This window comes from Acipenser ruthenus, chromosome 4 (genome assembly GCF_902713425.1).
Source record: "Acipenser ruthenus chromosome 4, fAciRut3.2 maternal haplotype, whole genome shotgun sequence".
Classification (NCBI taxonomy): Eukaryota; Metazoa; Chordata; class Actinopteri; order Acipenseriformes; family Acipenseridae; genus Acipenser; species Acipenser ruthenus.
The window spans coordinates 11,479,530-11,501,727 of record NC_081192.1 but is presented as its reverse complement, the minus strand read 5'-3'; the positions used below and the strand labels follow the sequence as shown (position 1 = coordinate 11,501,727).

The 22,198-nt window shown below is 39.5% G+C and overlaps 1 protein-coding gene across 4 annotated transcripts in view; it reads right to left on the bottom strand.

The window, feature by feature from the left end:
- LOC117399663 (collagen alpha-1(XXVIII) chain-like) overlaps positions 1–22,198 on the bottom strand; it is a 60,586-nt gene that overhangs the window by 14,344 nt on the left and 24,044 nt on the right. For all 4 annotated transcript variants that reach the window (XM_059022002.1, XM_059022004.1, XM_059022003.1 and 1 more), the window contains 10 exons: positions 20,738–20,806; positions 20,269–20,337; positions 17,711–17,779; positions 16,875–16,943; positions 16,714–16,782; positions 15,682–15,750; positions 11,861–11,929; positions 11,241–11,312; positions 6,877–6,945; positions 6,093–6,164 (listed from right to left, as the gene is read on the bottom strand). In XM_059022002.1, coding sequence (XP_058877985.1) covers positions 6,093–6,164; positions 6,877–6,945; positions 11,241–11,312; positions 11,861–11,929; positions 15,682–15,750; positions 16,714–16,782; positions 16,875–16,943; positions 17,711–17,779; positions 20,269–20,337; positions 20,738–20,806 — 696 coding nt within the window. The remainder of the gene's footprint in view (positions 1–6,092; positions 6,165–6,876; positions 6,946–11,240; positions 11,313–11,860; positions 11,930–15,681; positions 15,751–16,713; positions 16,783–16,874; positions 16,944–17,710; positions 17,780–20,268; positions 20,338–20,737; positions 20,807–22,198) is intronic.

Genomic DNA, 22,198 nt, shown 5'->3' with positions numbered 1-22,198 from the left:
CTCAAAAGGGAAATGCCCAGTGCATCTCAAAATGTACATGCGCAAATTCGTAAGGGCAACTTTACACCTTTACAGCAAGATGCTCCAGGGAATATGCAGATAGGTCATTAGCATCTCATTGACCTCTGAGATGCTCCCGATTACATATGCAGAGCAGATGCACCTGTGCATAATGATATGTACTAAAGTGAGCATCTAATCACTCCATTACTTGCACATGCTTAACTTTGTGCCACTTAGGACTTGATGTAAATCATGTGACAGGGCTATAAGTGACTGGGCAGCAGTGTGGAGTAGTGGTTAGGGCTCTGGACTCTTGACCGGAGGGTTGTGGGTTCAACTGCTGCTGTACCCTTGAGCAAGGTACTTTACCTAGATTGCTCCAGTAAAAACCCAACTGTATAAATGGGTAATTGTATGTAAAAATAATGGATAAGGGCGTCTGCTAAGAAATAAATAATAATAATATAAAAAGGCGTGCTTGTGTGAGTGAGATAAGTCATAAAAAGCCGTGACATACTGTATTTCTGTCATGGTCAGATGTGGCAATCACATCAAAATGCCGTATGTCATGGCCTTTAATGAGATATCTTGTTTATACCAAGAATGCATACATCAGTAATATACTGTATATACATATTTAATTTTGTTTTAAACACATGCATCTGGGGAAAAAAATGTGACGTCTCTGACTCAGTGCCTGCATTTGTGTGGCTTAATTAGTTTATGAAGGGCTATATTAAAAATAAATTGTATATTTTATTGTAATGCGGTCAGTGTTTTCACTGTCGCTCGTCACTCTCGCCAATTACGAATGTTTCTTGACAGTGACAAAGAAAAAATCAGCCCAGTAGCCACTAGTGACGACTGCTTCTGTTTTGTATAATTTGTTTCATTTTTCAATAGTGGCTTAATAAGATGAGTAGTTAAAACACGACCACACAATATGATAGGAAGACAGATAAAGCAGAAGATCATACTACTATAAATCTCTATGAAACAAATGTTGCTAGTACTACCGGCATTCTATAGAACTCAGTGGTTCTTGATATTTTTTTCATTTGCTAATTTTAAAAAGTGTGCATCTCCAGGCAGAATGTATCTATCTTGTGAAACAAGTTGTGCATACAGTACTGTAGTGACTACATCTTCCTTACAGGGAGAGGAAAGCAAACCGTTTTGTTCAAGGAATATACAACTAGAATTGTTTTATGAACATTTTATCATCGTCTGATATTCATGATGTACAATAATTGAGATGGTTTAACAATGGTAATGAAAATGAATATAGTTGTAAATTAAATAAGGGTGTTTAAAATATTAAAGGTGCCCCTATCATAAACCTTTATAGTTGCTTTAAATGATACGCGATATGCAATATAATCCATTTGCTTTGCAGGGTGTTGAAAGAAAAAAATAAAAGATTTTGCTGAAGTGAAGTTTCTGTAGCCATGAGAATGATCTGTTGACTGTCATGATCCCTTTACTTGTGTGAAAGGGTTATGAGGTCATTATACCGGTATAGATTGTGCAACTTCGTGCTGTATGTGAATGGGTATTTTAAAGAATTTTTTAACGTCTCTGAGACGTGTGTGTGAAAGGGGTATTGGACACGGTGCCAGGATTTTAAGCAACAGCCACACAATTTTCCCTTCAGCCAAATCCACAGCCTACATTATTCTGATGCACGGAGTATTCACTTCATTGAAATACTCCGGTCCACATTCAGATGCACAGGCGCAGTCTTCAACACTCCACAGTTAATACATAGCACGCAACTCTTGAGATGCGCACTTGCAAAGCTCAAATGAAATACGCACCTGCATCTAAAATAGGCCCCAAAATGTTTACAGAGGAAGATTTAGAGAAATTACTCATGGAAACCTGGAACAATTCTGGGTGTGGATGTCAAACAAGCAAGAACATTCATTCATTTAATTAACAAATACCTCATTACACACCTCAGAAATCAGGTTATATCTTACCTGACCATTTTTTTTTATTAATATTGTTAAAGCCTAAGTGGTAGCTTGAAGTAAGATTGCAACACAAGCAAGAAGCAATACAGCTTTAACTGAGACACTGGAGATGCTTGGATAATGAGAAGCGAGTACATGACCCAATGTTTTCCATTTATTTCCAAAAGTAATGAAACAAAAGGGCCAACTCAACCAGAAAAGGGGCATTTTGTTGCATCCATCTCTCCCTTAGGGTTTTTTGGGCCCGCTGAGTTCAGAAATGCTAATCAATTATTTTTTATTTTTTAATTTCCCCTTCGAGCTGTGACTTGGCCAGAAAAATCACCCTGGGCTCAACTTAGATGCTACCATCATGTGTAACACCCCGTTCGACTCTCGGCTTTGGAGTAAAAATACCAGGAGCACCTAACTCACTTTTGGCAAGTTGCCATACAAGGGTTCGTCACTAGAATTTCAAGTCTTATGACACGTCTCTCAGTTCTTATGAATTTCAAGTCTCTCAGTTCTTATGACAAGTATATAACTACGCAACAAGGAATGCAGAATGTGGTTGGTTAACAACTGCTCTAGAAACCACACATCACAAAGTTCAGTAATCATCACATTTAAAATTATTGCAGACTTGAAGTGGAACTGGGAGCCAGATTTTCTTCACAATGTTCTTTTCTTTCCTTGTGGTTTCTCTCCAACAAAAGAAAACTATTTTTATAGGGTTTAGTGCCTACCTAGGGGGATAATTGACTGATTGGCCAACCATTCATGAGAAAGCCATTTACTGCATTCTCATGCTGGTCAATCAGTCAATTCAGCCTCCTTGGTAGGTACACCTGAAAGTCTTTGGAGTTAAAGTCTTCAGTGGCAGGGAACCTCTACCTTGCCACTATAGGCCAAGTCCTATTTCTTCAGGATGTGCCAGTTGCCAGTATGCATGGTACTGTGTTCAAAACCTCATGGCAACCACGCTGCATTGTCAAGATGGCGGAAGGCATGCATATGCAAACAGTGGAGAAATTTATTTTGGAAAAACAGTGAATTTTCCATAATTTCAACACCAGACCTCACAGGAAAGGAAATCTTGAGATTGGAAACCGCATACAGTATGGTAAGCATGTCATAAAGATCATGAAATTGTTAACCCCTCAAGTTCCTTAAGTTTACCATGGTAAAGAATTTTCTATCAGTTTGTAGTTTTTAAAACGCACCTAATTAAGGTTTTGGTAGTTTGAAATGTGTCACTGTAACAAAGAAATCTAAGTTCTACAAACAAGTTCATAACCCCTCAGCTCAAAGCAAGTACCACTGGAAGCACACCCTGTCACTTTTTACTCTAGATCTAACCCGAGACAATGCAAAATTGAAGAATAATGCCAGTTTGGTTAGGACTATGTGGTACTTTAGCCTCACCAAAGTGGCCATAAACATGACAAATGCATTTCAAAAATCCAAAATCTGTGGATACCAAAATGTTTTGCTTGATTATTGTAGATCTCATCCACATCTATCCAAAAATATCTTTGTGCGATTTTTTTGAGGCCACCACGTGAGTTATTTCGGCCTAAACTTCATTAGAAATGTCAAAAATTCTAATTTCTGGAGTGGGTTAATGACCAGTGGGGGGGAACTTAAAACCAAAAGTGTTTCACAAAATTTGGACGAGTGGCCCCTAAGGTTCTTACAGCAATACTAACATTTTAGGACCCGCATCCCCTACAGGGTAAAGGGTTGGCCTGAAGTTCGAATAAAACTCGTCACTTACCCCTCGTCTGGCAACTTCCCAAAAGTGAGTTACTGTAGGTGCTCCTGGTATTTTTTTTCCTGAAAGTCCTATTCATTACGAGTTGAACGAGGTCCTACACATGATGGTAGTGTCCAAGTTGAGCCCAGGGTGATTTGCCAGGTCACAGCCCGAAAACCCCCAGGTGAATTTTTCTAGCAAAATCTGAGATCGGTTGGTTGAGTTGGTATGGAATGAAACGTAAACAAACATGGACACGGATGAAAATACAGCACAGCACGGAACACAGAACACAGACCTTAACCTTGACCTTCACCAACATTTACCTTAACCATTATTAACTAACACCCATGATCACCCTATTTATACACTTGTGGCTGGAGTCTTAACTAATTATTTAATCACTTATTCAATTCACAGCTCCAGCCACATTACCACGTTTCGACAGGGAGAAATTTAACCCCTCCCTGCCGACCCATTATTCCCCACACCAACACATACACTCATGCCACACTGCCACAGACCTCAAAAATAAATCACAAGTGCATGAGCAAAATGGTCTGCATTTGCCCATCACTGCACTTGCAAACTAACTTGTGATTTTGCAGGGCCTTTTAAAAAGTTATGTTGGAGTCATCAAAGGAGGAGGAGTGGCGCATCCAGTAAAGGTGCTCCGCGCGGAGTGCTGTATGTGCCCTATAGCCTGGAGATTGCAGGTTCGAATCCAGGCTATGTCACATCCGACCGTGACCGCGAGTTCCTAGGGGGCGGCGCACAATTGGCTGAGCGCTGCCCGGGTAGGGAGGGCTTAGGTCGGCAGGGGAATCCACGGCTCACCGCGCATCAGCGACCCCTGTGGCCGATAGGGCGCCTGTGGTTCTGCAGTGGAGCCGCCAGATCTGTGTTGTCCTCCGGCACTACAGCTCTGGTGGCATTGCTGTGGATCTGCAGTGCGAAAAATGACGGCTTGGCAGGAGCACGTTTCAGAGGATGCGTGTTCCAGCCGCCGTTTCCCGAGTCGGCAGGGGGGGTTGCGAGCGGTGAGCCGAGGATACAGATAATAATTGGGCATACTAAATTGGGGAGAAAAACCGGGGTAAACAATTGGCGACGACTACAGGAGTCGTTTTATTATCTGCATACAAGTACTTCCAAATATGTACTGCTGAGATCCATTGGCTATGTAGCACTATGATGAGCTCTGAGTTATTACAATCAATTCTCATTAAAACAAACTTGGATTAAACACATTTCCTGGTATTACTGTCTGCATTGTCCTGGACAAATTTAGCAGTCGCTTATTGTAAATTATTCTTATAATACGAATTCACTTAACAAGAATTTCTTGTTTGTGCAAATTATTTGGGGGAAGAAAAATGTTCAAACAGCTGAGTATAAAATATATTAGGAAATGTATAAACTTACATTCAGATTTGCACTGCTGTACTGGATTTTAGTGCTGTTTTGGGACTACTGATCTTATGGTGTATTTTGAGTTGCCATAGACACAGTTTTCAAGTTGTCATAGTGCTCATGCATCAATGCCATTTCCATGAAGGATGAAATGAGTGACCAGTGTGAACAATGTGATTTATTCTTGCAGACAAAAGTGGAGGTGTTGAAAGTGGTGGATATTTTACCACCGTACAAGAAAAAGAAAGATGCTGCAGATTTCAGCATTCCCGTGAACACTTTGTCAACCATTCTGAAATACTGGGACACAATAATAGAGGCCTATGAACAGCAAACTGTGGATACAAGCTTTCAGTTTGCTGAATACCCTGATGTTGAGGACACCTTGCTTTTGTGGTTTAAAAATGCCCGTGATCAGAATGTGCCTCTGGGACCACTATGAGACACAAAGCTGAGAAATTAGCACAACAGCTGGGACATACAGATTGCAAGTGCAGTTCACTTGCAATGTATACTTTTTAAAAGTTCCTTTGCAACCAGACTTTCAATAAAATGCACAGTACTTTTCAATTTATAATACTTTTCATTATACTGTAATCAAAATTTGATTTCAGTGTTACTGTAACTTCAATAAAAACTGGCAGTATACATTTGGTTTAGACTGTAAGAATTACTGATGCGACACTTTTTGTTGCTGGTCCTTTAAAATGTGTATGAATGACTGTTGAATGTATTTAAGGATTGCATTATGAAAAGGTGATTTATTAAATGAATAAATATGTTAATCAGAATAGGATACTTAAATACGATAGTTGTGATAGTGTACTTGTCTGTGCTTCCCATCATTTTAAATGCTTCCCTGTTTCAGAACGTAATTATGAGTACATGTGGAGTAAATATAAAAACTACCAACATTGTGGAAAACAAGCAGGAAAGCCAAAGACACTTGTTTTTTTTCAAAATACCTTAGGCCCCATTGGTCCAACTTGTCCTTGTAACCCAGGTAATCCTCTAGGCCCTCTGTCCCCTTTGTCTCCCTGAATAAGCAAAAACAATCAACAAAGACCATAACAGTAGTTATACATGTCAAAATTAAATCAGTGATGTGTATCTGTGCTCTCCTCAATATACAGTAAGTATAGTAGATGCTATTCCAAACCAGCTGGCAACAGTCCCTGTTCATATTAGTGATTTGTTCGGAGTACCATCTAAAAATGCATTTTATACAAATCAGAAACAATAACCCAAAAAATACAGAAACAGCTGTAAGTGTTTTACAAACTTATCACAGAATTGTTATGATTACAGTTTGGATTGTAGGTCAGTTCATCTGAGCAGGGATTGGTTCAGGGATGGGTCTACTATAGTATTCATGAGAGGTAAGTAAGTGCTTAATATCAAACAATGCTTTTAAATCTGTTTAACATCTAATATGTTTAAAACAAAATAGAGGTAGCACACTATGATAGTAGCGGTATTATTCCTGAGAAAAATCCACTTGACCCTTTTTTCAAACAATAAACTTGTTAATTGTACCAAATTGGCACTAGCCTACCCCTCCTGGTGTTCCACACTTGTAACATGCATTTCCAAAATCTAGAAAAGTATGGTAAAGACGACGGAACGATTACATCAAAAATCTAGAAAAAGAACATTCCATTCTGGGTGCCAAAAGTCGTTGTAAACACATCCATGGTTAACCATTGTCTTGATTTTTGAGATTTTGGATCTAGTAGGAACTCTAGATACCTTTTCTCCAGATATTCCTTTTCCAGGAGCCCCCTCAGGTCCCCTCAGTCCTACAGAACCTGATTCACCCTAGATTAAAAAATACATAAAAATAAACTTTATACATAATACACAACAATGCCCATTATGTTGATCTGCAATAGTTAACATACAATTTAAGGTATTGATTTTGTACAAAAATGGATCCAAAACCACTCATATGAGAGGTTTCAAATTCCTATAGGACATCTTAATCTGAGGACCTAAGAAAAAACACCAAGCACTTTTCTTCAATCCATTTCTCACATTAGCTACTATGCTCCATTGTGTCTATATAATGCAGCAGTGCACACACACACACACACACACACACACACACACACACACATATATATACAGTGCCTATAGAAAGTCTACACCCCCTTGAACTTTTTTCACATTTTGTTGTGTCAGTGCCCTTTCATGCATTCAAATTAGGATTTTTTTCCACTTATCTACACACCATACACCACACTGTTAAGGGGAAAAAAGGTTTTATTGAGAAAAACAACATTACAACATTAGTACAACATTACAATTTTCCCTTTCCGGTCTGATGTCAGACCCTGTCTGACATCATCAAAAAGACGTCAAGCACAGGTTTCTAATCGTTTTTTGTCCGGAAAAAGCCGAGAAAACCTTTCAATGGCCAAGTGAGACCGATAGGAGCTGAGAGAAGCCGAAAAAAAGGGGGGCGGATCTGAGCAATACACATAGCCCCGGCACCACAGACTTAACACGGACATAAACAAACAAGATAGCTGCTTCCGCATCCAGCGCTCAAAGAATATCAGACATTTGCAGAGCTTTTTGAGATGTCACAGTAATAAAATAATGACTTGGATCGCATTATTGGTGATAAAACGAGTGATCAGGAGATCATTTATCAGTATGCACGACTATGAAGAGGTATGTGATAAATACAGAGAACAAGGGGTGGGGCGGGGCTGGAGATGCAGTACTGAGTGTCCTGTTGATATGCCGTGCCTTTTAAACCTGTTTTACTTTGAATAAAATTACTTTTAAACAGCAAGTGTAAAATAAACGAGTGTGAAAATAAATTGGACCTGACGTACCTAACAAGTGCTGAATAAATGGACCTCAAAGGGTTAAAAATACAAAACTGAAAAGATCATAATTGGATAAGTTTCCACCCCCTGAGTTAATACTTGGTGGAAGCACCTTTGGCAGCAATTACAGTGAGTCTGTTGGGATAGGTCTCTACCAACTTTGCACACCTGAATTTGGCAATATTTGACCTTTCTTCTTTACAAAACTGTTCAAGCTCTGTCAAGTTCCTTGGGGAGCGTTGATGGACAGCAATCTTCAAGTCATGCCACAAATTTTCGATTGGATTTTGGTCGGGGCTCTGACTGGGCCACTCAAGGACATTTACCTTTTTGTTCCTTAGCCACTCCAGTGTAGCTTTGGCTGTGTGCTTTGGGTCGTTGTCATGCTGAAAGTTGAACTTCCGTCCCAGTTTCAGCTTTCTTGCAGAGGGCAGCAGGTTTTCCTCACGGACTTCTCTGTACTTTGCTCCATTCATTTTCACTTCTATCCTTAAAATGCCCCAGTCCCTGCCGATGAGAAACATCCCAATAACATGATGCTGCCACCACCATGCTTCACAGTAGGGATGGTGTTCTTTGGGTGATGCGCTGTGTTGGGTTTGCACCAAACATAATGCTTTGCATTTAGGCCAAAAAGTTCAATTTTAGTTTCATCAGCCCACAAAACTTTTTGCCACATGGCTACAGAATCTCCTGAGTGTTTTTATGCAAACTTCAAACAGGATTCAAGGTGGGCTTTCTTGAGTAATGGCTTCCTTCTTGCCACCCTACCATACAGGCCAGATTTGTGGAGTGCTTGGGATATTGTTGTCACATGCACACTTTGACCAGTCTTGGCCATAAAAGCCTGTAGCTCTTGCAAAGGTGCCATTGGCCTCTTGGTAGCCTCTCTGATCAGTCTCCTTCTTGCTCGGTCATCCAGTTTGGAGGGACGGCCTGATCTAGGCAGGGTCTTGACCGTGCTCCAAGGGATATTCAAGGCCTTTGATATTTTTTTATACCCATCCCCTGATCTGTGCCTTTCAACAACTTTGTCCGGGAGTTCTTCTGAAAGCACCTTGGTGCTTACGGTTGAGTCTTTGCTTTGAAATGCACTACCCAGCAGAGGGAGCCTACAGGAACTGCTGAATTTATCCTGAAATCATGTGAATCACTACAATTTAACACAGGTGGAGGCCACTTAACTTGGTGTGTGATTTTGAAAACGATTGGTTACACCTGAGCTAATTTAGGATTGCTATTACAAGGGTGGTGGACACTTATCCAACCAAGCTATTTCAGTTTTAATTTGAATTAATTTTCTACAAATTTCTAGAATATTTTTTTCATTTGGAAATTGTGGGGTAGGATGTGTAGATAAATGAAAAAAAAATTTTTTAATGCATTTTAATTCCAGGCTATAAGGCAACAGTATACACTACCGGTCAAAAGTTTTAGAACACCTCCATTTTTCCAGTTTTTATTGAAATTTACGCAGTTTAATGTCTCAATTTGCTCTGAAATTAAAGCATAGAACAAATAAACAATTGGCGATAAAAAAGAAATCATGGAATCGTTTTGTTTAACAAAATTTAATTAAACTATTACATTTTTGACTCATCAAAGCTCACCTTTTGCAGATATAACAGCCGAACACACTCGTGGCATTCTTTCTACAATGGAAATCAAATATTGTTCGGAAAGTTCTTCCCAACACTGTTGCAGAAGTTCCCACAAATGTGTTGCACTTGTAGGTTGCTTTGCTTTCACCCTTCTTTCCAGTTCATCCCAAACCAGCTTGATGGGGTTTAAGTCTGGAGACTGTGCTGGCCATTCCATGATTTGAAGCCTACCGTCTTGTTCTTTTCTTCTAAGGTAGTTCTGACATAGCCTGGAGGTATGTTTTGGGTCATTATCTTGCTGTAGGATGAACCCCTGACCAACTAGGCGTATACCAGAGGGTATTGCATGGCGCTGCAAAATGCTGTGGTAGCAGTTTTGGTTCAGGGTGCCACTCACTCTGTGCAAGTCGCCGACTCTGGATCCAGCAAGAGCCCCAGACCATCACGCTTCTTCCTCCATGTTTGACAGTTGGTGTCACACACTGAGGAACCATCCTTTCGCCTACTCGATGGCGTACAAAAACCCTGCGTGATGAACCGAAGATTTCAAATTTTGATTCATCGGTCCATAAGACCTTCTTCCAGTCTTTAGTAGTCCACTGGCGGTGCTTCACGGCCCAGGCAAGCCTCTTTTTCTTATTTTGCCATCTTAGCAATGGCTTTCTTACTGCCACTCGACCTGTCAAACCTGCAGCTCGAAGTCTTCTCTTCACAGTTGAAACTGAGACTTGCGTACTTCGACCAGTGTTAAGCTGTGCTTGAAGCTGTTGTCCTGTGAGCCATCACGCAAGCTGTTGACTCTCAGAAACTTGTCTTCTGATTCTCTTGTGGCTTTGGGTCTGCCAGACCTCTTCCTGTCAGAGTTTCCTCCAGTTTCCAAGTGCCTTTTGATGGTGTAGGAAACTGTACTCACTGACACCTTGGCTTTCACTTTTCAGGGTTATAATGGTCTGTCTGTCTTCCTTTGTTAATTGCCTTTTTCTCGCCATTATGAGAGCAATATACTACTTCCTGCAGTACAATACTGTCCAAATAATGCTTAAGAGGGTGTAGTAATACAGTCTGTTCCAACACTGCTTTTATACAGACAGAGGGTTTGTAAGTAATCAACAAAAGTTGGGACACCTGTAGGAATTGTTAGCATCAACTTTCAAGGCTTAATTTACTTCCATTGCTGCAGAACAGCTGTAAGTTGTTAACCCATTACTTGTTCCCTGAAAAAGGCCTTTTTGTATAACTCTGAAATGTACATTATTTTTCAGTTTTCAATAAAACTGGAAAAATGGGGGTGTTCTAAAACTTTTGACCGGTAGTGTATATATATATATATATATATATATATATATATATATATATATATATATATATAATATACAGTGTGCACCATTCTGAAAATTACTTGACAATCCTGAATGGCAAATATCCCTTTAAAAAAATCCTAAAAGTAGAAATGCAACAATATATAGGACACTACATTACACTTCAAGAGACACATCTATGTCTTTGCAAGTCAGACATAATGGGCAGTGTTGTTTTATGCATTCCCATTACAGATTCCGACCCCTCTCTGGGAAGGGAGGTTAAAAGACCCTACATGCAGACAAGCCTGGCTGTTTTGACGTTACCAGTTCCACCCAGCCTCTTCCATGTTACAGGTGAACAACATCCCCTTTACCTTTGGTCCCACAACCCCATCCTCCCCTGGAATACCATGGATTCCAGGGAGCCCTGGTGTCCCTGCATCCCCCTATAACACAAAAGTCACAACACTTTGTTAGTGTTTTTAATACAGTAGTGTTAAGGAAACACAAGTCCAAAACAAGAGACTGAAATAGTTTATGGACACAAGTTTGGAATGCGACCCTATAAATTATATATATATATATATATATATATATATATATATATATATATATATATATATATATATATATATATATATATATATATAATCACCAGCTGGTATAGTACATGTACACGTAAACATCAATCAATTGACTTTAGAATTTACAATAACTTTTATTTCTTTATTTTAAATCTCCAGATCTTCAACTAGCATTGAGTCTCTTAAACCAGCATGACCATCTTAAATCCATTAACTGACCAGTTCTGATCAGGATAGACCAGTCCTGGTCATTGTTGGGATTTCCACCAAGGACCTTGTATTCTGACCTTGTCGGATCTCAGAGGCTGGTCCTTTGCAGGCATTAACATCATTTCATTATTAGACAACAGGACAAAGGTATACTGTATACTGGCAGAGGACTGGAATACAATTAGAGAAAGCTTGCTTACTTTAGGTCCTGTTTCACCAACTCCCCTGTCACCTGGCAACCCAGGTTCTCCAGGAAAACCCTGGTCTCCCTGTGCAAATACATTCATTGTTAATTTTCCAGAAATGTGAATAAAAGCGGGTTTGTTGTAGTTTTTGCATTTCCCATTTCAACAAGACTCCCAAGCACCTGCTTTAGCAACCAGCTAACCATCCAGCTTTCATTTTTGACCTTCACTTTAATGTACTGTGCCCTGTACTGCACTGTGTTTAATGTATTATGCATTGTTCCTCACTGTCTTGTAAAGCGCTTTGTGATGGTGGTCCGCTATGAAAGGCACTATATAAAATAAAGATTGATTGATTGATTCACTGCCACTGAGATACATGTACTGTATGTGTATCTTACAACATTTAATTTTTTTTTCGTTTACAACATACAGACATTTTATAAGCATAATAACTATACTGTATTTAATATTGATTTAGCATTGTAAACCTGTACTGACCTTGGATAAAAGCGTCTCCCAAATAAATAATACTGACTCTATGGCTAAAAAAATTATTATGTTTCATTCAGGGCTTTTGAAAGCTAAACTCATTTCTCTGTTCTCTTTTCATGATAGTAATTAGAAAAAAAAATACTCCCCTGTGCTCTGCAGCACAGAAGAGTAGACAAAAAAAAAAAGAAAATCTGTACTTTATAATTCCGGTTTTGTCAGTGATTTGGTATAATAGTTATAAAGCAGAGGTGGTAATTGTTTCATTTTGCAAAGCCATTTTATTCAGTTCCAGCTTTCTATTTCTTAAGTGTATCTTTCTAGCAGCAGCTTGCCATCTGCTGGTTTTCAGGAAGAATCTAAACAACTAAAAAGCATTGACTGTGATAACACTGTATAACTCAGAACATACTATTCACATTGTACTGTACACAGTCCTTTATTTATTTATGTAGTTATGCTTTAAAGTACTTAAAAAGTTAGCCAGTATGTGATTCTTAAATATACATTTCTAAATAAAGGCATCTTTTATTCATGTTTAGTTTTCAATTACTTTGTTTAAATGCACTGATCTGTATCTTAATTTGCCTATTAAATGGCTTTATTTCATGTTCTAGGATTTTTTATTTTTTATTAAAGCCTTAACATTCGTTTGCAGACCATTCTTTGACAATTGTGGAGACGTTGTTGTAAGTGACTCTGCAGCTGATGCATAGTTCACACATCCTAGTCTCTGTAAGTTGCCTTGGATAAAGGCGTCTGCTAAAATAAAACAAATAATAATTTGTTAAGCTACAATTACTTTAAATTGGTTTATATCTCCATTATTATTATTATTATTTATTTCTTAGCAGACGCCCTTATCCAGGGCGACTTACAATTGTTACAAGATATCACATTATACAGATATCACATTATTTTTACATACAATTACCCATTTATACAGTTGGGTTTTTACTGGAGCAATCTAGGTAAAGTACCTTGCTCAAGGGTACAACAGCAGTGTCCCCCACTGGGGATTGAACCCACAACCCTCCGGTCAAGAGTCCAGAGCCCTAACCACTACTCCACTCTGCTGTCCATTGTGTGAACTTTTATTTAACCATGTAAGAAAAAGTAGTGAGACAGCAGGCAGTGCAAGGGCTGAAGAGGATCGACAGTAGTGCACTACCGGGCAGGTTTAAAGGAGGAAGTTGGTAGTCACTGAAGTACAAAAGCAGGAGGAGAGGATGAGGTGTGTCAAGGTGTTGTCCCAGGCTAGCGGGGAGAATGGATGAGAGGGGAGAATGTGGAACAGCGTAAGATTGGCTGGCGAGACCTGTGGGCATTGGAACAGAGGAGGATCAGCTTCCTAATCAGGTCCATGCAGAACCATGAATGTGTGGGTAGGAGAGAAACCTGCATGTTCTTTGAGTTCATCACCAGCTAGCCCTAAGCACATTCCTGCAGGATGTAAGGTGGCTCTGAACCAGGGTCACTTCACTTGGCATCATGACCAGGTACTGCGATGCTTGGCATTGGCACTGGAAGAAAGACTTAATAAGATCAACAGCTCGCTCCCACTATCAGCAACAGCTGGTCCACAGATAATGACATTCCTCCGTCCAGGATAGCAAGCCACAAGAAAGGTTATAAGAACTAAGATTTATCTGGGACAATGGGAGCCTGCTAGAGATTGGAGAATGCAGGCACATGTTGGCCAGCTCCTTATTTTCATACCCAAGATTGCTACAACTACCCTTCGACCTGACATTGTCCTGTGGTCAGTCTCAGCATGCCTTGTTCTCCTGGTGGAGCCAACAATGTATTGGGAGGATTCCGTGCATGAGGTATACGAGAAGACAAATCTCTGGTATGCGGAGTTAGCAGCTGAGGTGGAACAGAGGTGGGTTGTTGGGGATTCTCTCGCACTCTAGGACCCAGCTTCTCAGATATTAGATTCAGTGGACAGGGACTGTGGCGTATACAAGGCTCTATCCGAGGAGGCAGAGAGAAGTAGCAAATGGCTCTGGGTGAGGAGGAAATTAGTAGCTCAAAAGAGAGGTAATGAATGAAGTTAACATCAATGAGAAGGAATGGATGGCTAAGGTAAGTAAACTGGGCTAAGTTGGGCGGGGGATAGAAGAGAGTGGTGCTGGGATGCCAGCATCACTGTTGAGCTTTCCTGAGGTGTGGTGGGCTAGTCGTCGAAACACCAGAGACGGGAGGTGCCCACCTGATGACTCCTGTGGTGCCCTACAAAGCCCAAGCCAGACGATTGCCTTGCTGAGGTGCTAGGGAGGCCATACTTCAGTTGATCCCTGGAGCCAGCATCGTCACCGTTGTGTGTGCTGATGCGTGCATGTATGCTGTGCAAGGAAACTCAGTCTGTTGAAACTTTAGGTCTATTGTGAATGCACTGCTAGTGAGGTGAGAAGCCCTGCGTTGACAAATCAGTAGGACTTTTTATCATGAGTAAAATAAACAGAATTTATAAATGGGAACATCTTCCTTGTTTGTCTGCAAGCCAAGGCATTCACAAAGTAATACAACTTGAATCCTCAAAGTTACACTTTTACTGGCAAGACACTGTAATGATGATAAGCAGCAGAGAAAAAAAATGTTATGAAAGATGTTTTCATTTATTAACCACCTTCTCTTCTACACACTTTATTATTGTTTTTTTTTTTTAATGAAAGGTTTTTACTTTAAGGGGCACTTACATTTTTATACTGTTAATACATCGTTAATTGTATTTTAACATGCTGCTTTGTATTAAATATTTCTCAGTTAAAGATATGACAATATAAGGTCACACACTTTAGTTCTGAGACTACGCGGGCGCATATAGGTCCAGAGGCAGTTTTAATGTAAACACATTATTAATGGCAGTGGATCCACTGCTAAATTAGATTACTATAAATCATGTAATGTATTCAGCCAAATCAGACAGTGGGACTTACAAAATTGTAAGTACCCTTAGCCTTTAGCGCTCCTTGACAGAAAAAAACAAGCATGTGATGATGTAACAACACTTATCTACACTGACCAGTGATAATATTACTAATGTTATAACTGTTTTAACCAAATATGCCTTACACATAAAACCATTCACCATTTATACCATGTTAAAAGTATTGCAGTGTAATTATTTTTAGTGAATGAAATGTAAAGCTTACGCAAGCATAGTAAGGAACAGTATAGTAAAGCACAATATGCAGTAAGCTTAGAAAAAGTGTGGTAACTGCAAATATGGTAAACTTTTATAGGGTATATTAAAAACATTAGATATAGAATAAAACATATTACAGAATGAATGTGACCAGGTCTTTGCACCGTGTTAATTATCTGAACCGTGCACTTACTTTTGGGCCACTTAATCCTATTCCTGATGGCCCTCTTGGACCAGTTGGGCCTACAGGGCCTTGGTCACCCTAAAACAAAAAAATATATATATATATATGTCAGCAACATATTATGAGCTGTCCCTTTTAGCATTTTGAATGTAAATATTAGAGTTAGAGTAAATATTTAGGGAGGGTTAGGTCGGCCAGGGTGTCGTTGGCTCACCGCGTACCAGCGACCCCTGTAGTCTGGCCGGGCGCCTGCGGGTTTGCCTGTAAGCTGCCCGAGAGCTGCGTTGTCCTCCGACGCTGTAACTCTTGGGTGGCTGCATGGTGAGTCCGCAGTGTGAAAAAAAGCAGTCGGCTGACGGCACACGCTTCGGAGGACAGTGTGTGTTTGTCTTCACCCTCCCGAGTCAGCGCAGGGGTGGTAGCGGTGAGCTGAGCATAATAAAAATAATTGGCCATTCCAAATTGGGAGAAAAATAATAAAAATAACTGGCAACAACTAAATGTATAAAAAAAAAAAAAAAAAAAAGAAAAACCTGAACTTATGTATTATATGAATGATATATAGAACTTGCATAGCATGGTACCTGTTGCTGGTGGATTCCTGACTGATTTTAAAATGCTCCATGTGTACTGGTTATTGTATAAATATATATCTTCATGAAATGCTGTTCCCCAGAAAAAAGCCAATTGAATCGGGTTGATAAATCACAACATTTGAATATACGCTTTGATAAATGGGTCTATTCAATGGAACTAAGTGGTGGCAAATCTGAATTCTGCCATTGGTTAAACAAAACTACCAGTGTGTGAGTCTGAAGTGTATTTTTGTCTTTAAAAGTAAGTACAATTACCAGTTTATACAATGGAGGCATTTAGATCTGCCACTGTTTAGCTGTTGGGATGACATGAAAGAAGCAAGCGTAACATCAAATATTAAAGATAATTTGAACAGATGAAAAGCTTGTTAGTCAATCAGCACCCTTGTAGTGTTTGCTAAACAACAGCTTAAAACACTGGTGCCAATATAACAGTGTAGTTCACCTTTTCTCCCTGAATCCCATTTCCTGGAAAGCCAACTGGTCCAGGAAGCCCAGAAGGTCCAAAATCACCCTGCAGAGAAACAGACCAGCAAATAAAAACAACTTGTAATGAGAAAGAACAATTAAACACATTTTTTTATTTAAAAAAGTAGATATTTTTACCTTCTCACCCTTAATCCCCAGCCCTGGTAAGCCACGCATTCCTCTAGGTCCTTCGTACCCTCTGTCCCCCTGAAAAAAACAACCAATGCAGAACTTGCCAATGTCAGTTCTATAAAGTACAACATACAGGTAGTGGACAAAAAAATGGAAACACAATTGTGAAGTCACTTAATAGGGCGTTGGGCCACTATGGTATCCTGCTCTGTGCTCACGCCCCAGGTTGAAATCTGCACTTTGAATTAATGCACGGATATCACGATCCTGGAGTATGCGCTTCCACCCACTGTTGTCCTTTGCTGATGATGTATTTCCCTCGGAGTTCCATGCCGACATCACCTTAGACACCGTTGCTCGTGAAACATCAGCAAGTTGAGCTGCCTTGGTCACTGAAGTTCCTGCCAAACGCGCTCCAACAATCACCCTTCTTTCAAAGTCACTGAGGTCCCCTCTTGTCGCCATGCTAGCCATAATTATAGGCAACCAGGCCTGTCCAGCATTTTTATACATGACCCTAAGCATGCTGGGATGTTATTTGCTTAATTAACGCATGAGCCACACCTGTGTGGAAGTCCTTGCTTTCAATATACTTCATGTCCCTCATTTACCCAGGTGTTTCCATTTTTTTTGTCCACTACCTGTATCGGCAAATGATAGTTTGTAAATGTTATGTATTGTATCCTCTTAGAATTGTATTCTAAGCCCCCATAAATTAGTGACACCCCATCACAGTTGTGTATTTTAGGGCAAGTGTAGGGAGTCTTGTAGTAGACTTTTAATTTTATTTAAGCTCAAGTAACTCCTGTGCCCAGGTTCTATAGTGTAAAACAATATCTGACCTTTGCACCAGGAAGTCCTTCTCCCGGAGGTCCTATGCTCCCCTGTATCCCTGGAGGAGCTGGAGGACCCTAATTAACATATAAATTAAAATAGAAGAGGTATTTAATCATAATATACTAACAATAATAATGGTTTCAGCAAAACAACCTAAGTAGCAACGTTTTTGTTTTAAGGAATAAATGAAAATAATATTTTGAGAATGCACTTTTATTTTGACCAAAAATCTCACGGAGTAAAACTGCAAAATAACCAGATTACAAAATTAAGTCATAGCATAATATTAGATGTATTGTTTTTGTAAAAATAAAAGACAAAACTGCAAACTTTACCAGAACTTTCACTTATTGGCAACTGTAGTTCTAAACAACATGAAGGTGAATATTTCCCCAGATAAGAGCCATCAACCAGAATTAGAAATGTTTTGAGAAAACCTTGGAGTGTTGCTTTACTCTTGAAACAATTTACTCTGCTGGTTGCAAAAAGCAAAAGATGCTTGTGTAAATGTCCCATCTCTAGACATGAATGTGACTTAGATGTTACTTGTTTTTTGCTAGCGATCAGTTGTGTTAATGTTAGCCAGCAAACAATAGAAAGAATGGAGCATTTTTTCAAACTTAAAACTGAGGACATTGATCCAGATGAAGGAGCAGGTAAAGCCGGGCAAAAAAATAACAGGAAATACCAACCCTCTTACTTGGACTTGGGATTTACATGTCTTGGTTCTGACGAACATCAGCGACCACAATGTGTTGTTTGTGCGGATGTTCTTGCCAATGCTAGCGTGAAAGCAAACAAACTAAAAAGCCATCTGAAGACCAAACATTTTCGAACGAAAGCTCTTTCAACTCAAAGGACAGAGCAGGTTAGTCGAAGAAAGCAGCGCTACACCTACCAAAACACTTGAAGCATTGTATGCTGTCTCCTACCAATTAGCAAGAAGTCAAAAACCTCATACGATTGGGGAAGATCTTGTGCTGCCAGCAGCGATTGAAATGACATTGATAGTATGTGGAAGGAAAGTTGCTGATCAGTTAAGTCTCATTTCACTCTGACAACACGATTAGCTGCAGAATTGCTGATATGGCAGAAGACATTGAAGAGCAGCTTGTTGAAGCAGTGAGGCAAAAACAGTTAACTTCAAGCTCGACCACTGAACGCACAACTTTTCTCAGTGCAATGTGAAGAGATGGGAATTTGCAGCTTTTGCTTCATACAGAAGTTTGATGGCTGTCACAGGGAGGCGTGTCATATGTTTTTGATGAAAACTCTCACTCCCCACTTCACCAACACTCGACCAGCGCTTTCAAGTTTTACTGGGATATTTGGCTGACACATTTGACAAGCTCAATGAACTTAACCTTTCTTTGCAAGGTAAGAACTGTAACATTTTCAGCGCACAGGAAAAAGTACAGTGCTTTTCCCAAAAAACTTTTGCTTTGGAGTAGCTGTGTGATGCAAGATGTAACTAGGCTCCCGACACTGTCGTCTTCATTATGGATTTTGGAATGTTGGTCCTGGAAGTTAAAGATGTGATAGTGAAGCATTTGTCTGGGCTTTTCACGCAATTCAGAGTATATTTTCCCCAAAAGTGAGGCAGATGAATTGCAGGATTTTGTCTGGGTTTGTAGCAAAGGCCAAGATTGCTGTGAGTCTAAAAGAGAATTTGATTGCCATTGCTGGTGACTGTTTTGAGAGATAATTTCAAAGTTATGCCTGCTGATCAGTTCTGGCTCTCAATTCAAAAAGAGTCACTGAATTGTCACAAACAGCCGTTGAAGTACTTGTTCACTTTGCCTCAACATATCTGTGTGAAATTGGGTTCCCTTTGAAGTACGAAATGTTAGCATTACTGAATGGGTATTATTATTATTATTTATTTCTTAGCAGACGCCCTTATCCAGGGCGACTTACAATTGTTACAAGATATCATATTATTTTTACATACAATTACCCATTCATACAGTTGGGTTTTTACTGGAGCAATGTAGGTAAAGTACCTTGCTCAAGGGTACAGCAGCAGTGTCCCCACCAGGGATTGAACCCACAACCCTCCGGTCAAGAGTCCAGAGCCCTAACCACTACTCCACACTGCTCCCCAACCTCTTTAAGACCCGAAACCTGAATAAATATATCAAAGCTGCTTGCAGAGACTGTTCTCTAGATATATGCAAATATATACAAAATATATATTGCAAAACTACAATTAGTGTGACATACAGCCAGTCAGCAGGACAGGTATGTTCCATATACCAGTACCCTATATTAAGATACACTAAACAATACACTAAGGGTGGTCCGCAGCAAGTTTAATCACAACATGAAAAGCGGGTCTTTAGATATATGCAAAAAAACATGTGCCCAGCACCACTACTATATACCCCCAGGTGATAAAAATAGCTGATTAAATATTATTCAACCAGAATCTCTTCATCTATGACAAATTGTGGAAGTGTGCGTTTTGCCTGGACATTTTTTCATCCACTAAGGTGATGTCTTGAATATATTTACCCAAAGAGAAATGGTCATCCAAGCCTCTTGGGTCAAAATGTATACTTACTGGTAGTCCTGGTTCCCCAATGCCTATTGGACCAGTAGGCCCAGGTCTCCCCTGTGAACCTTTGTCCCCCTGCAAATACAAACAGTGCCAAACAGGAATGTAAAATGAATACAATAACTATAATAATCCTTCTGAAAAGCTAAAAATGACCCAGTACTTCAGTACAGTGCTTAACAACAAATAATAATGAAGTGCAAATTAGTTTAAAATGGTGTCAAAAATAGATGATACTAGTATTTTTGATAACTGCATAGCCTTGCTGCTTCTATTGCAACTGCATAGCCTTGCTGCTTCTATTGCAACTGCATAGCCTTGCTGCTTCTATTGCACAAACGTGTCAGTTTCCTCAACATTTACTTCCAGCCACAAAGGTAACTGAAAAGGCGTTCAGTACACTAGAAGACTGCATTTTATTGTGTCAAGCACATCACTCACTATCTCAGGCGTTCACAGTATTTCAACTATTCACCTTTGACCCAGGAAATCCAATACCATTATCGCCGGGGGGGCCAGAGGCACCAGTTGGACCACGATCCCCCTAGAAAGGAAAGACAGACATTTGTGCCTCTCAGTGTTATCCAGTACTACTTACTGGGATTGTTCCACCTCAATTTGAATTACTGAACAGGATGCACTCTTTGTACTGTTTCAAGACCCTCATTAGCACTAACCTTGGACCAGCTCATCTGAGTGGTAAGGCAAGACAGTCCAAGATCAGTTCTAATCAGGGCTTGTAAAACCAGAAGTCTTTTGTATTTCAAACATGTGACTTTCTATACATTCTTGTTACAAGCAGGCCCTTCATAGTGGACCACCAAGCCGTACAATAGTGTGCAAATTTATTAGGACACCAAGATTTGTCATTTATATCCTTTATATACTTACCTGTATGAAAACCTGTGAAAATTTCAATTTTCAGTCAGTAATCAGTGATATAGAAGAGGTCCTGACAGCTACATGGCCTGACAGTAATTATATATATATATATATATATATATTGTAAGATAGCAGGGAGGGGGGTTAAAATCCTCCCTGTGTAGCGTATGTGCGCAGGCACCTTTTTGTTAATTTGCTTTTGTTTAATTTAATTGTTTTATTGTTTGTTAATTGTTTTATTAGTAATGATCCCCTGCACCTGGCTATTATTGTAAATTAGAGCCAGGTGCAGGGTATTTAAAGAGAGCAGACAGTTGACTCGAGGCTGCTGAGTAGAAGGAAACAGAAGAGAGGTGCTCTGCTTCCGAGCAGTCATAGAAAAGTAAGTGCTGGAGACCTGCGAAGTTTGTTTGTGTTTGTGATGTCAGGTAAACGGCTTAGCCGTCCTGCAAGTTAGTGAGGGACTAACCTGTGTAGTAAGCGCTCCAAGAGGAGCTAGGTGTTTATTTTGTGTTTTTGTTTGTTTTTGTGTTTAATTAAAAGTAGCGCAACCATGCTTAAAAACTCCACTTCTGTGTATTGGGTCGTAATTTTAAAGGGGCACGAACCTGTGTGTGGTGAGTCTGTTACTATATATATATATATATATATATATATATATATATATATATATATATATATATATATATATATATATATATATATATATATATACTTTTGTTATCATATCTGTACATTTGTACAACATTTAATCCAAATCATATCAAAGATTATACTACTTTGAGAAAGGGTCTATAGGATGGGTTGGCTGTCATGCAATAGCATTGTTTGAGTATACAACTCCTCACTTCACATGGCTTCATATAATCACACCACAAAGTAGACATTTATAATTAACATTTTAGAATTGTATTTCTCTGTGTTTCCCACTCTGCTTGGCAGGACATCATACAACAAGCAACATTTGACCTTTAAATCTTTCAGCATTCAGAGCTCCAATTCTCTGCTTCCAACTTCTCATGACACAAGTTGCTGCGGCAGTAAGGGTTATCTA